We start from the raw sequence: 15,429 nt of genomic DNA, 5'->3' as shown, positions 1-15,429 counted from the left end.
AATTGGGGGTCTGGCAAAAAATCAGTAAATCGCTTAAATGCATTCGAAATAAGATTAAAGAAGACTTATGAATGTTCTAATAGACTGATAACAAATCTAAAGTAATGTAATGTTTTTTGCTGTTTTATGGGGGGGTCAACAATAATGTCGTGGCATTTGATTATTTATAGTTTATTATTATTTTTTTTAAGAGTTTCTCCCTTTATCTTCCTATTAAGAAGGAAAATAATTCAGCATCAAAAGTTTCAAAATATATTGCATTGAATCTCACTGTATCATTACAAGCTTTTCGACATATCTTTGATTTCGCGTGATTTTTAAGAAACGTGACCACGGAAAACTTTTACGACCAATCAAATCTTAAGCTACGATGACTTTTCTTTCAATCCATACCAAAATTAGCCATGTGTTAGGTAGGAGCATTAAAAACCTTAACGGGAGCCTTTTTCCCAAATTGGCACTCTCCTATTATAATCTATAACACAGCAATCATTCATCACTTTCATTTTTATTTCTAATCGATTAATTAGTAATTTCCTTATGTTTGTATTTAGCTTGAAATTTTGGAGATTTGATGTTCGTTGAAACTTGCCAGAGAATTTGAAAAGTAGACGGGTAAATAACTGTGTTATTGATGTGTCTATGAAAAGCGTTTAGAATAATGTTAAAAACTGGAAGACAAAGTCAGATCTTTGAAAAAGAAAGATTCAACAATAAACACACAAAACTTTCACTATCAGACAAAACTATTGAAAGAAAGTAAGTTGACTCAAACAACAGATGAAGCTCACATGTGAATTAATGGGTATGATGCCGTCTGGTACTAAAGAACAGCATACAAGGACGGTCATTACACTGTCATAGAAAGCTACTCATGCTGATATCATTTATTTATTCTAGATTATTGTATTGTTTAGCGGGCAATTGCGTTACCTGAAAGGTTAATTGATCATTGCATATACCAATTGTAACATACAGATTAACAAATTCATAACTAAACACTTTAGATATGAATTTGTTCATTTCATTTTTTTTTTTTTTTTTTTTTTTTTTTTTTTTGCCATTTAAAATAACGTTTACATAACTGATTTTTTAGTTTTTCTCACCACAAAAATGTAAGGCGAAATACTGAAGTTAACAAAAAATAATCAAAGAGAAGAAATCCATTGGCAAAAAACGCACTGGGAAATACATCAACTAGCAAGATCAAAAATAAAAAATACAGAGATGAGCAGCAAAATTGGTATTCAAATCTTTACACGCAAATCTCAATAAAAATTACATTACTGTTGGAATGTCATAACCCACAACGGCAAGAGCAGTTTCCTAAAGCTTTTTGCAGGTATTTGTCCAAATAGTATTATCGGAATCGTATCATACCAGAGACGACGCAATGTTGACTTATGACGCAATCCAACGTATGTTGGACAATACGTCAGACGCTATTACGGTATGTATGATTTGCGGATGATTTTTACCAAGAAGACATTTTAAATTGTGAATACCATGTCCATGCCATATGCAGTTAAAAACGATATTCAATATGTCGAATTAAAGAGCTTCCCAATGTCTAGAATAAATATATTGTCTAGATTGACCAAAGCTTTCTGTTGTTGATAGTGGCGAGTCGATAATTAAAGGAGAATCTTAAAAATATAATATTTCAAATCGTCATTTACTGCTTTGAATTATTTAATATTAGTGACTCTGCTGACCTTTAAAAATTCCTGTAGCGAGTAAGGGCTCCCTGACAGCTATTATGAGATACAGGCATGGGGAGAAGAAATGGTTAGATCTAGGGACGATGGAGGAGTTGGCTTGCTAGTATGTATTACATTTACATTCATAACCCACATTGGGTACGGTTGTTTTTCGTTCAGCCGTTTTTGTACGATGATCTGTTCTTTTTTTGTCTGTTGATTCCTGTTTTTCGCCGATGATGTTTTGCATTTCATATCATAACATAAATGTTTTCTTCCAAATGATTAAATTTGGTTTTAAAATTCGATGTGTAAACAAAAGAAACAATTTTGGAACTTTTGCACCATGACGGAAATTAACATTTGTTCTTGGTTTTCACTGGTGAACAATTTTATCCGCAGTGATCATGTTTTATTCCGATGACTGAAAGGAATAATAGGTCACCAAAAATGAATAATTTCTAAATGTTTTTGGTTTATTTATTTTATTTATTTATTCGATCTGTAAAAATTGCTGTTAGTTTTTCTCCAGGCAATTCATCTGAAATTGTACATTTTAAATATGCAAAACCTTTTACTATTACAGAAACATGCGTAAGATATACACCTTTGAGAGGTTTAATTTCAAAACATTTGTTCCATGCGTATTGCAAACTTATTTTGAAGACAAAATTTTCATTTATGAACATTCCCTGGAAAATATATAAAATATGCAGATCGGCGTTACTATTGATTCATCGGTCGTTGAAGGACATTTATGTGTATTCTTGTCGTTATTTAAAGTTTACTTTGAAGTGTAAGCATCCAAGGATTTTATTACTTTTGTTGTCGGGGCCTTTCAGAGTTTAAGGGTTTACACTTGTTGAAGACCTCTTGGTGATCTCTGTAAGTGTTTACTTTATCTATAAAGGTTATATGATGGTGCATTTGTACTGTATCTTTTCCTTTTTTGTATTGAATGATTTCCGAATTTTTTTTAAATAGAGAACACCCACGTATTATAACCTATTTGATATATGCATTATGTTTGCAAATGTTAGTATTGGAGCATGTTCATCAATTTAAGTCACAAAAGTATATCCAAATTGACCGATAAAGTATTAATTATCTTTGTGATAATAATACGCACTTACATAAACAATTGAAATTAAGTAGTTCTCCAGCGAGGAATCATAAAAATGTGATACATGGTTGGAAAGCCTACATATTTTTAATTTTAATATTTTGATTTAAAGTTAACAGAAATTGACATGTGGCTTTTCATAGAACCCTTGTTGATAAGAAATATAAATTATATAAATAGTACTGTAGAATTCAAAATTAAAGGAGATAACTATAAATGACACTTAAATACAATAGAAACTTTCACAATTTCAATGTGAATTAACTCCTCAGAGAAGACAGATTGGGATGAATAATAATACATTTCACCGTATTGACCTATAAAGGAACTTAAAAACAAAAATGAAAATGTATAGCCTGTACTCTTTTACCAAAATTTGGAATATATAAAGATTTTCAAATTCTAGTAGCCTAAATTTTGATTGATATTGCCTCTTTTAATCCATATATTGAGACAGATCAAATATAACACGTCTCATGAATGCATCGATCTTGACAAGGACAGATTCTTATTACTTATTAAAAGCTTGTTACAATTACACATTTGATCGAAAGAGTAATCACGAGGACTAAGTTTATAGGGTATATATATAGGGTAATTAAAAGAATATAATCCATGGACAGACCAGACAGGGAAAACAGACATACACAACAAAGAACATAAAGTAACTAAAATCATACATACATAGTATGGTTTCTACGAATTGCTAAACCAACAAGATACCGTCAATGTCTTACATTAAGACATTTTTTAATATTCAGATATTTTATAATCGTCGAACTAAAACATAAACGCGTTGAATGAAAACAAAAACATTAGAATTCAATTTTCCTGAAATACACAATTATAAAAGAACTTTGTGTAAACGAAGATGATGATACGCCGTTTTTTTTTTTAATTACTTTAGTGATCTATAATAAAAATACCACAATCATATGATTAAATATGATAAGTCATCACATGGTTCTGTGCTGTGAATTCGTAACATTTTTCACCACTGATATGACAAACAGAAGTTTGAACTCTCATTTCTGCTCATGTAATGAATAAATATTTTAAACCTATTATTTCATATTGCGATATATATTGTAGTTAACTAAGGATAAAAACATCCGTCTGCAAATTACCTAGAATTAAATCTTCAGCGAAAAACAAGAATCATCGGACAAAAACAAATACGAAACGTATTTTTGCTCAAGCAATCATGATTACAAAGAATGCATAATTACGGCAATTAAATATAACTAAAAATAAAATAATAGAAAATAGGAAAAGGCAATACAAATTAACATGAACGATATGAAACTAAAACAAGGAAATGGAATAAAATTGGGGGTCTGGCAAAAAAGGTGGGTTGGGGGTAACGTGAGAGATAGTCATTTCATATAAATATGTAGTATTATTTAGTTCGTTTGATAAAATGAAGAACACAAGCAAAATTATCTGTGCTTTCTTCATATGTAAGAGTATGTTTGGAATGGTCGCAATCGACTTGGAAGTGGTCAGATATCCCATTTCAACACTCGTTTTCTTTTTCAACGTTCGTATCAACATTCGCTATTTTAAGTCGCTTGGAGTTTGAAATGGTCGCAACTGAAATCCCACTTCAACATTAATTCATATTTCCGTTTTCAATCATTTTAATATTCGTCTTTGCATGGACATTGGAATGATCGCGATGGACTCGGGAGGGGGGATCAAAGATCTCATTTAGCATTCATTTCCATGTTCTTTTTCAAAGTTCACTTTTTTATTCGCAATTTTAAGTCGCATACAGTTTGGAATGTTCGCAATCGACTATGCAGGGATAAGAGGTTCCATTTCAATATTCATTTTAATATTCGCCTTTGTATGTTGCACAGCCATTGGAATGGTCGCAATATACTCGGAAGGGGTCAGGGATCTCATTTTAACATTTATTTCTTTTTTCAACGTTCATTTCAATATTCGCCATTTTAAGTCGCATAGCTAGTCAGTTTGGTCACAATCAACTTGGGATGAGAGGGTGGGTTCATAGATACCCATCTGAGGGGGTGGGTTCATAGATACCCATCTCAGGGGGTGGGTTCATAGATACCCATCTCAACATTTAATTCTAACATTCATTTTAATATTCTCCTTTGTATGTCGCTTTTGACTCGGGAGGGGTCAGAGATCTCATTTCAACATTCATTTACTTTTTCAGCCATTTCAATATTCACCATTATAACTCGCACATATAGAGTTTTGAATAGAAACCCCATTTCGACATTCGTTTCTTTTGCTTTTCTATTTTCTTCATTCATTTTAATATTCGCCCTTGCAAGTCGTAGACTTTGTAATGGTCGCAAATGACTCGGGTTGTGGGGGTCAAAGATCTCTTTTCAACATTCATTTTCTTTTTTAACGTTCATTTCATTCAAGTCATATAGAGTTTGGAATGGTCATAATCGACTTGGGATTGGCCAGAAATTCCATTTCAACTTTAAATTTCCTTTTGATATTTGCCTTTGTATGTCGCACAGACTTCTAGCAATATTTCAGTTGAGACTCGGTACATGTGTACGCTAATCCATGCGATGTACAAAAAGTACAAGAGTGCGTTTTGCTTTGTTAACTGTCCCTGTGATATAAAGTAAGTCAGTGTGAAGCTGGCTATGAAATCAATGAAACATTTCTCAACAACTTCAAAACTTTAATATGAAACAATGAGAAATATTATTGCAAAAAAAATAGTGATATAACAGATAATATGGAAAAAAAACAAGATAGGTTGATAGCAAAATAACAAGATCGACATGGCTTCATATGTCTGTAAATTAAAATGACACATTAACTTACTATTTAATAAGTTCCAACCCATCCTACTTTTCTTCTGCATGTCTTGAAATTTACAAACTGCACGCGATCGAGTGCTATCAAAAGGTAATACTAGCCATAATCATACCAATATAACAAATATTGTTCTACACACTTTGCCTCAATTACTTGTACGCAGGCAAAACATTTTACACGAATTTCACCTGAATTTTGCAAATAAAATTTGTAACAAGAGATTACATTTAATTCATGTGAATCGACCCTTTACATGACATTCATTTAAAATTTCACGTGACCTTCATTCGAAATTCGTTTCACGAGAATTTCATGTCAACCAGTGTTTAAAAAAGCTTCGGTTTGAAGCATTTCATTATTACAGGCTTAATGCGAATTTACTCTTATCTTCAGTCATAGTATTAACACAAGATCTTCACTAAACAAGTCTTCTACTTTTGCACCATATTGGGATTATCTGTTGCATGTTTAAATTTTATCCAGTCCTCTTCGTTGTAAAACAATAATGACTCTCGTGGAATTCCTGGACTTTCTTGTTCACGGAACCATTTGTTTACTGATGGCAAAAAATATCCAGATCCATTCCACCGGCGATTCCAAGCTGCCGTTTGACCCGGAAGTAATGTAGGCACTGGAACTCCAGTGTACCTCGTTGGGACCCCTGACATCGATATACCTATTTTACCAAAAATAGAAACAACATGTTTATGCATATTGTATGAACATATCAAAAGGCAGTACGATTGATAAAAAAATTAACTTTCTGTTGATTCATGTTGATTTATGTACTCCGATTTGACACCTGAACATGTCCAAGTCCTATTAAAAATGACCAAGATGTGCTGAGCTTAGCTTCAGTTAAACGTCTTTATTTTTTCAGAGTAACAGAGATCATACTACATACAGAATGAAACCACTTCATGTTATGTGCAGTAATTGATTAACTTTATTTAAATTGCGATTTACAACGATTTCGTACCTGAAATAATGTTGGCCAAAAAATGTGATCCTTGATGAAAAATACATATTTGACTTCAATAAAGCAAGCCAATATTTATTTTAACTACAAATTCAATTTTTTCATGGATTGCATATTAAAACATACCAGATGGAGGGTGTTCTGCGTCTCGTTTTCTCTGAAAAGATACCCAATCATCCTCAGATTCGAACAACATTGCGTCTCTTCTAGTCTCTCTCGGTAGGGACCTGTATTCATGGTATGCCATCCATCGATTTTCTGAAGGTACGTAGTATCCCGGGCCTCTATATACATGTGATTTTCCAGTGCCGCTTAGGTAGTTGTAGAAGGGTGTAGAATCGTGTGGCCCTCTCTCCCGGAGATTTGTTCCAGCGCTGACACCAAACTCAGCCCTATACATGACTGATATGTCTGTAAATAATTATTAATAAAACAATATATTTTTATGAAACATACTAAATGAAATAACGTTTATCGTATCATACGGTTGTATCATTAATTACATTGTTATTCTTGGAATGGAAGTTTTTTTTCTCTGAGAATCCTGAATAATTCTAGGCATTGCAAATTTGTAATGTCAAGTTATAGATTTTATTACAGTTTAGTACTTATATCGAATAAAACTATTTGGTTTTCCGTAACAGTAATGGTCAATAAATTGATATGGAAATATTGGAATGGTTAAATCAATTGATCGATTAAATGTACATGTACTAATACGAATTCCATTTGTAAGCACGTTGTGTATCGTGTAGGATTCATACGCAATTAGTTAAGTAATAGTTAAAACCATGGCGACGTCAAGATACGTCAGAAACGGTACGCATGGGATTCTGAACGTTCAGATACACCACAACGAAAGGGTATAGTCAAGACACTGCTACAACTGCTTAAAGTGTGTTTTCAATCATACATACATTTATCAACCCTTTATATCACGTAAGTATCATATATGAATTATTTAAATGTCTATACATACATATGTACACAGTGCATTTAATTTTTAAAGGAAATATGACTAACTTGTAGCTGTGAAATGCAAATGAAATAGAAAAAAATGTTCAAAGTAAATGTGTTTTTCTTCACATAAGATGTCTATCGTACCTCCTTAAAGTTCGGTGTTCCTTCAATAGTTGATTGGTTTTCTGTACGGCGGATGTTGATATTAAATGGTAACTAATGTACACTTATTAGCGCCACCTAGTGATAACGACAACCGTTCACCTGTACAGGTAGGACTTTTTTGTTTTGTTGTCTCATTTCATACTAATAAACCATCTATATTCAGAGTTGGTTGCAGAAGCATTTTCAACATTAATTCTAAGTTAACAGATTCATATGGAAAATGATTTCGACCTATCGTTTCCCTCAAGTATACAATTGCCTTAGTTTATTTTTAACGAGCTCAGAAAAATATTGATTGATATGTATTAAAGGGATAGTAATGTACTGCAAAGCATGACAAAATAAACGCGTTTATTTATAAATGTACCGTCTGAATTTTGCTATCCAGAAGTTCGGGTTGTTTGGTCTAAGAAGGGTTGGTCTGATTTCCTTTTTTTCTGAAGCTAGTTGATCCCCCCTATTGGGTTGTACATAACATAAATTCGAAAAATATAATGGTCAAACTTCAGACTCACTGTCTCTTTCAGGGGGGTGTAACCATTTGATATGCATGATGATCCTGGGCCAAATTTTAAGATGAAACAAACCATGGCAAAATTTACGGCAGTTAGATAAGACAAAGATTGTTAGTTATTATTGTTTGCTGGGCGTCTACATCTCGCGTAGAATGCGATATAGTCAGGATCAAAAGTTTATATAAAAAACTAATAACAGAAACAAGTCAGAATTTTTTCCCAGCTACTCCGCCTTTTCATGGTATAATTGTTCCCTTAGGGCACGATTATCGTCGACATACGACGATGTCAGTAATTCGACAATCTTGTTTAGAATCAGCAACAGGCTCAATCAAAGTCACTGTGCAAATGATTTAAACTGATTTTAAGTTGGACTGTGGAATTCTGGCCAGATTTTGAACGGTTTATAATAGTATAATACATAAGCCTTGTGAAGTGAAATCCGATTATACGTTAAACGGCATATAAACATCGACTTAGTTTTTAAAGAAAATTCACTTTCGTGTGTTAATATTTAAAAAAAAATGTCTGTTATGTTTTTTTTAAGAAAAAAGGTCAACATTTTCTTTTTTTTGCAGACATGCATCGAACAGAATTTGGAACCAGCGGAGGAGTTAACCTTTTCGAACGTGGCCCTCATAATCCCATTCCCACGCACAACTATCTTAGTGGGGATGGAAAGTCAATGATTTATATGGGAGCCGCCAATTATGTGCCATCGGAAAGAGACTGGATCAAATATCATGAATATAGATCTCTGCCACGTGACACAAAACGTGACGCAATAGATATGCAGTCAGAAGACCAATGGGTATCTTTCATGAGAAACAGAGACACACCTGGTGGTATGTACTCCTGGCTTTTGGAATAAAAATCATTTACGAGTCCATTCTGCCTAGTAGTTGTTTTTGGAAGAAGAAAAACAACTGCAGGTAAACCTGATCCAGAAATTTTGGATAGCAATATCAGCATGTCTATACTAATCCAAGACACGTAGAAATCGTGCATTCATATAAATTCACCCTTACTACTCCTTTAAATATGAAGAACTAAGTTGTTTTGTACATGTTACATGTTACATGTTACATGCAATCAATGATATGGTCAAAATGTTTTGTATCAAGTGTGAACATTAAGCAATTATTATACCTGTCAAACAATGCATTTTATACTATATTTGTTGAAAAATCCAGATTTTAATATGCAAGGACTGGGTGAAATGAATTACGAAAGTATTACCACAGCAGAAATTAGTATTACAATTGTATAAACACGATACAAGTTAAAGTTATATGTTGCAACAGTACAAAGCCCTTTAACCATTTCAGATTGTGTTTGTTAATCAAACTTGTTCTATTGTTGTAAGTAATCTTATGTATACACAGTCATTCATTAGGGGTTACCACTGACCAATCTTAGGCAGAAATAAGTTGTTTCACTCTGTCTTAATCTGTATTTTCTTATTTCAGCATATTATCATAAAGACGTAAGTTTGAAACAGTCAGGCATTCCAGAACTTCGGCTCGGTGGATACACACGAAACTTGCCAACAATGCCCCCAAAAGACGTGTTTCAGGATCCCTGGCCTAAATCTGATCAATGGGCTCCTCCCCAGAGAGCAGGCAGAGGAGACTACTATGGTTACTATCACGAGGCTATTGAGGCCGAAAGGGAACGAAGAAAGAAAGAACTTCCATATAATATGAGAGTCGAACCTAGAGATATTCCGAAACTCTGATTTTTTTTCTGTTTTATGACTTTGTGTTGATATGTTTCTCCAGTATTATATTGTTGTTATTTCTAAGTTATAATGTTACAACTGTGATATAATGATAACTAGTATTGACTTTGTTTATTTCTTTATCTAAAATCACGTCTCTCAGACTATAAATTTTCTTATTTCAAAATTTGCTTGGATATGTTAAATTGAATGTGCCAAGTTGTCACTGTTTACGCAAGGAATTGACATATGTTCAATAAAATGAATTTATTCATTCATTCATTCATATCTTTAATTCCTCTTTGAGATTCAATGATACAAATTATGACATATTATTTAAATATAGAGTTAAGTGAGAACAATATAACATTATGTATGCAAATCAATCATGTTAAAGATTATATATATATATAACATTCACAGTACACAAGGCAAATGTAGGCAATGTTATAATAGAAAAGTGTGTTGCTGATGGTATTTCATATACTGACACGTACTGAAGATCTATTACACTCTGCGACACATTGAACAATATGAGGTTGATTAAGCTTTGAAAATTCTTCAGTTTATATCGTCACTAAAATTTGTCATGATTGATTGTTGGGGTTTAACGTCCGAGCAGCAATATTTCAGCTATATTCAGACGATGAACATGAAATGGATGATAAAATGAACTTGAAATGATGATAAAATGAAAAAGGGATGGGACACAAGGATGATGGGGTCGACAAATTTTTATTGCCACTGGAAATAGGGAGTGGTGGGTAGGGTCGGGCAATTCAGCCTCCTGTGGCGGAGCCCTATGGTTACTACTCCGGGAGAATACCACAGTAGGGTTCTTTTCTCTTGAGATCGATACAGAATACAAACACTTTAACAAATAGGACAAAAGACAATAAGCTGTACTTACCTCGTACTCGCTTTTTCTGTAAGCTAGTTCAAAATCAAAAACAACAGATAGGCACAACAAGTTCACTCAAACAAAAATATCAATAAAAACACGTCCAACAGGATTAGTAAAAGTGTATCATAAATTGTCTAAGTAAATCAAGGTGTGCAAATGCTAAGATAAAAAGCTTATTCAAGTATTTTCCAGACTAAAAGGATTCTGTTTAAACTTCGAGCTCTATTTCGCCTGGATATAGCTGAAATATTGTCCCTCGGGCGTTAAACCCCAACAATCAATCAATCAATCGAGCTTTATTGATATCGTTCATATAACGCGGGATTCGTTAATCAACGCTGTCGGCATACTAGGAATACAGAATCTACGTATGGAGTTATAATCAATATTTCATTTATTAACAAGCGAGTCAATGTTAGAACCAATAAAAACATAATTCAAAGATATAACAATGATACGGTGAAAATAACCCTTACGGATAACTTCATTCAAATATTTTCCAAACGAAAAGGATTCTGTTTAAACTTTCGAGCTTTATTTGTTACAGAACCATAAAAACAAAGACGTGGAATTCGCTTAAATTGCGACTAGTACAACCAAGCTTCAGCATCATTTTTTTATATTTAAGGAAAATTTGTAGTGACAGTAACTTTGTTTGAACAATTCCCGGTAGTGCAGACATTTCATTCATTCATTAAAGTCTAAAACATCGCTACAAACACGGACATATCGAGAGATATATCTACACCGTATGAAGGAGCCAGTGGAACGTCGCCGTCAAGAAAGGAAAAATTAACAAGTGGAAAAGAAAAAATCGTCCTTAGGTCTCTTGTCATTAATTTTAATTTTGAGCTTACCTTATGAAATAAAAATCCAAATCAGGCAAAGGACAATTAAAACTGTCCTTATTACATGTAGCTTCATTTACCGTAAATTCCTCAGGTAAATTTCAGTAGTTGGTCTAAGGCTGGTACAGCACTACATGCTATACATAAATACGCTGCACTACTATATTTGGACTTTTTATTTTTTTTAAATTGTTTTCCACAGTTAATTTTTACTTTTAATTTTGATAACAAGACCCTCTTTGTTATATTCATTCAGGCTCCTTATCACTTGCTTATGTGAGCCTTTGATAAAAGTACAATCACCCACAGCGTACGCGATTCAGCTTCTGAATCTGTTTTGATCTTGAAGTTTGTGAGTTTTATGCTCGTGAAGTTTTGTGAGTTTTATACTCATATAGTTTTATGAGTTTTATGCTGCAGATGGATATTAGTTATCCGAAATATTCAATTAAAATTTTACCATTTTCTGGTGATGTTAAACATATTTAGACGTTTATTCAATTTATTGTTATGTTTCGCATTGTTTTTAACGATCCGTCACTCCGTAAGAGTGATTGTTGACTCTTATTTAGACGATTAATTATATATATATGTCTAAGAATGTGACGACTCCATTCGCTACACTGCTACATACAGGGAAGATAACGTAAGCATAGAAGGGTCTGAACAATTCCCAACGATGTTAGAACTGTCAAATTTGCAAAGCAAATTTTAGGTCATTCCCTCCGCGGGACTCGAACTCGTACCGCTGTGGCATCAATGGCAACACCGCCTGCACTAAGTCCAGCGCCCTCGACCACTCGGCCAGCTAGGCTACACCGCCTGCACTAAATCCAGCGCCCTCGACCACTCGGCCAGCTAGGCAACACCGCCTGCACAAAGTCCAGCGCCCTCGACCACTCGGCCAGCTAGGCTATCTATGGCACCAACGCCTGCACTAAGTCCAGCGCCCTCGACCACTCTGCCAGCTAGGCTATATAAAAATATATCTTTCGCTGGCCGGGTCATTCCTCCTCGTAGGATTAATCTAGTGTTGTAATTTAGTAAATGATGTGTTGTGGTACGGGATAGCTCATCTAGGTACAATCCCACAATAATCCTACGAGGAATTCGTTGGGAATTTTTCAGACCCTTATATTCAGTGATTGTCATTGACAAGCGATTTTCTGTCGTGTAATTCTTGTCTAGCTAACGTTAATGATCGTATGCAGAACCTTGGTTTGTGGTTCTTCCTGTTATTTTTACAAACGTTTCTTTGGTAATAGTGCATGCAGATTTACCAATGATTCAACTATTTGGGTTATCGCATAGACCTGTTTAGTTATAGGTCTAGATGATTTTCGGAACGATTTCAGTATACTTTGAGGCGCTTACTCTTGTTTTCTCTGTAGTCTCTGATCAAACGCTTACCGGGTATGGTCTAAAATATGTAACCCGTACCCGTACTAACTTTTCCCCGTACCCAAATGGACCCAAATGTACCCGTACTAACTTTTCCCCGTACCCAAATACTATTTTGTCAATTTCTTCATTATTATATGATATTTCCGGCTGAAAGTTGGTAAATATTTACAAAATGGTATGATGATTAGGATAGATTTAATGATATTTAAAATGTTTGTCGAAAAAATTGATTGTATTCTATTTTCTTTTTTCAAGAGGTCTATTTAAATGTGTAACCGAAGTTCCCGTACCCAAAATCAAAGTCCAGTATTTTTTGTTATCTGTACAATTTTAATGCATATTTGACATTAGAACATCATGATATTATCATAATTTTCATTGACGATAAATTAAAATCGCACCAGACTCTGTTTACGAGACTTTGTTTTTCACTCTGAATAACCTATGATCGTATCCATTCTTTGGTCACACTAACCACTTCCGATCAAATGGCCACCCCCTATGTAGTACCAAAAACACACTGAACCTAGACATATGCATTATAAGTGCATTATTTGTGTGTATTATGGTTAAAAGTAGTCAAAATAAAGCTAAGCATGTGTACTTTAAAATCATATATGTAATTAATTACAAAAGTGTATGAATATTGTTTACATGTGTGAGTAATTTGCCTCCATGTTGTCAATTAGCAGAACAGGTAAAATGTGGATTTTCAGTATTATTTATTCAAGTAAATTTTGTGAAGAATTTCTACTATCATCGTACCATTAGCATAATGATTTTGGAAGCCTTACTTTCCATGCTTCGCAACGGTATGCAACTTTAAGATGTCATTTGTCCTGGGAAATCACAGTGAGACTTTGAAAATTACTTTTTTTAACATGTAAAGTAATGGAAACGTTAGAAGTGGTTAGTGAGACCATAAATTAAATTATGGCATATTTCAGAGAAATGCATAATTTGAGGAAAATTGCATTTCCTGGTCATTATTTCCATTTTCCCATAAAATCAGTATAGTGATATTGGTAAACTGGCTATATTTTAAGCGGTGCGTTGTGCAAGGTATTTTAAAAAACAACATAGCAACAAGATTTTTATCAGTAACAGTGACTCATAACTTGATGTCATCCATGAAATACACAACGTCACTGCTTGGGATATTCAAAGTACTCAAATAGTCACACAGCACAGACTTAGAATCACACAGTAGTGAAATAGGTATGATATAAATTGTTGAATTCTGTTCTTTTTTCATAATGATAAATAATATTTAATATTACAACTTCTTGAATTATCATAGGTATCAATTTGGTGTGACAAGTTAGTTAAAATTGTAATTTTTTAGTAATTTAGGGGAAATATCACTGAGGGGCATGATATAAAAATGACCATTTCTTTGTAGTCCTATGTCTAATTTTGATAGTTTTGGTCTTATTAGACTCACAATACCACAAGCTTTCATAAAATGTAAAAAAAAAGAAAAACATAAAAACTCATAAAATGTTTTTAAGGTCACACTAACCACTTCCGGATCAAATGGCTACCCCCTATGTAGTACCAAAAACACACTGAACCTAGACATATGCATTATAAGTGCATTATTTGTGTGTATTATGGTTAAAAGTAGTCAAAATAAAGCTAAGCATGTGTACTTTAAAATCATATATGTAATTAATTACAAAAGTGTATGAATATTGTTTACATGTGTGAGTAATTTGCCTCCATGCTGTCAATTAGCAGAACAGGTAAAATGTGGATTTTCAGTATTATTTATTCAAGTAAATTTTGTGAAGAATTTCTACTATCATAGTACCATTAGCATAATGATTTTGGAAGCCTTACTTTCCAAGCTTCGCAATGGTATGCAACTTTAAGATGTCATTTGTCCTGGGAATTCACAGTGAGACTTTGAAAATTACTTTTTTAACATGTAAAGTAATGGAAACGTTAGAAGTGGTTAGTGAGACCTTTGCTGGTACGGGGATTGACGCTAGGTACGCTGCGGAATTCAAACTCGATCACTTCTTTTTTATAAATAACATCAAATCTTTCAAAACTTTACTCAAAGTCTTAAAGTGGAGTTTTAACCTCTTAATGATGTTAGAAAACCGTAAAATTTACATAGGAAAGTGAAAAATAGTCAGTAATTAGTTTGATACGGTAACTTCCGGTTACACATTTTAGACCTTTTGACTTCAGAAAACCGATCAAACAAGAAATATTAGAAAAACATACATCATTTTCTTGACTAGAAATGAATTGAAACGGACTTTTCCACATCTCATGCGATGTTCAGT

General features: G+C 33.5%; 2 protein-coding genes across 3 annotated transcripts; one reads left to right on the top strand and one right to left on the bottom strand.

The window, feature by feature from the left end:
• Positions 1-5,483: 5,483 nt before the first annotated feature.
• LOC148603696 (uncharacterized) lies at positions 5,484-7,820 on the bottom strand. The gene is made up of 3 exons (XM_088552886.1): positions 7,721-7,820; positions 6,743-7,027; positions 5,484-6,313 (listed from the first exon to the last, which is right to left on the bottom strand). Exons 2-3 carry the CDS (start codon positions 7,014-7,016, stop codon positions 6,069-6,071), a joined length of 519 nt encoding a protein of 172 aa, XP_088409012.1. The 5' UTR covers positions 7,017-7,027; positions 7,721-7,820; the 3' UTR covers positions 5,484-6,068.
• On the top strand, positions 7,399-10,258 carry LOC148603695 (uncharacterized). Of its 2 annotated transcripts, none has more exons than XM_088552884.1 (3): positions 7,399-7,555; positions 8,835-9,101; positions 9,726-10,258. In XM_088552884.1, the coding sequence occupies exons 2-3, from the start codon at positions 8,837-8,839 to the stop codon at positions 9,992-9,994; spliced, it is 534 nt and encodes a 177-aa protein (XP_088409010.1). In that variant the 5' UTR covers positions 7,399-7,555; positions 8,835-8,836; the 3' UTR covers positions 9,995-10,258. The 2 variants fall into 2 exon arrangements, with proteins under 2 accessions (XP_088409010.1, XP_088409011.1); XM_088552885.1 differs by lacking the exon at positions 7,399-7,555 and adding an exon at positions 7,710-7,848.
• Positions 10,259-15,429: the final 5,171 nt, after the last annotated feature.

The sequence above is a fragment of the Perna viridis genome, chromosome 11, assembly GCF_037379345.1.
Source record: "Perna viridis isolate PV_CMFRI_1.1 ecotype Kerala chromosome 11, ASM3737934v1, whole genome shotgun sequence".
NCBI lineage: Eukaryota > Metazoa > Mollusca > Bivalvia > Mytilida > Mytilidae > Perna > Perna viridis.
This window is presented reverse-complemented; position numbering and strand designations above follow the sequence as displayed.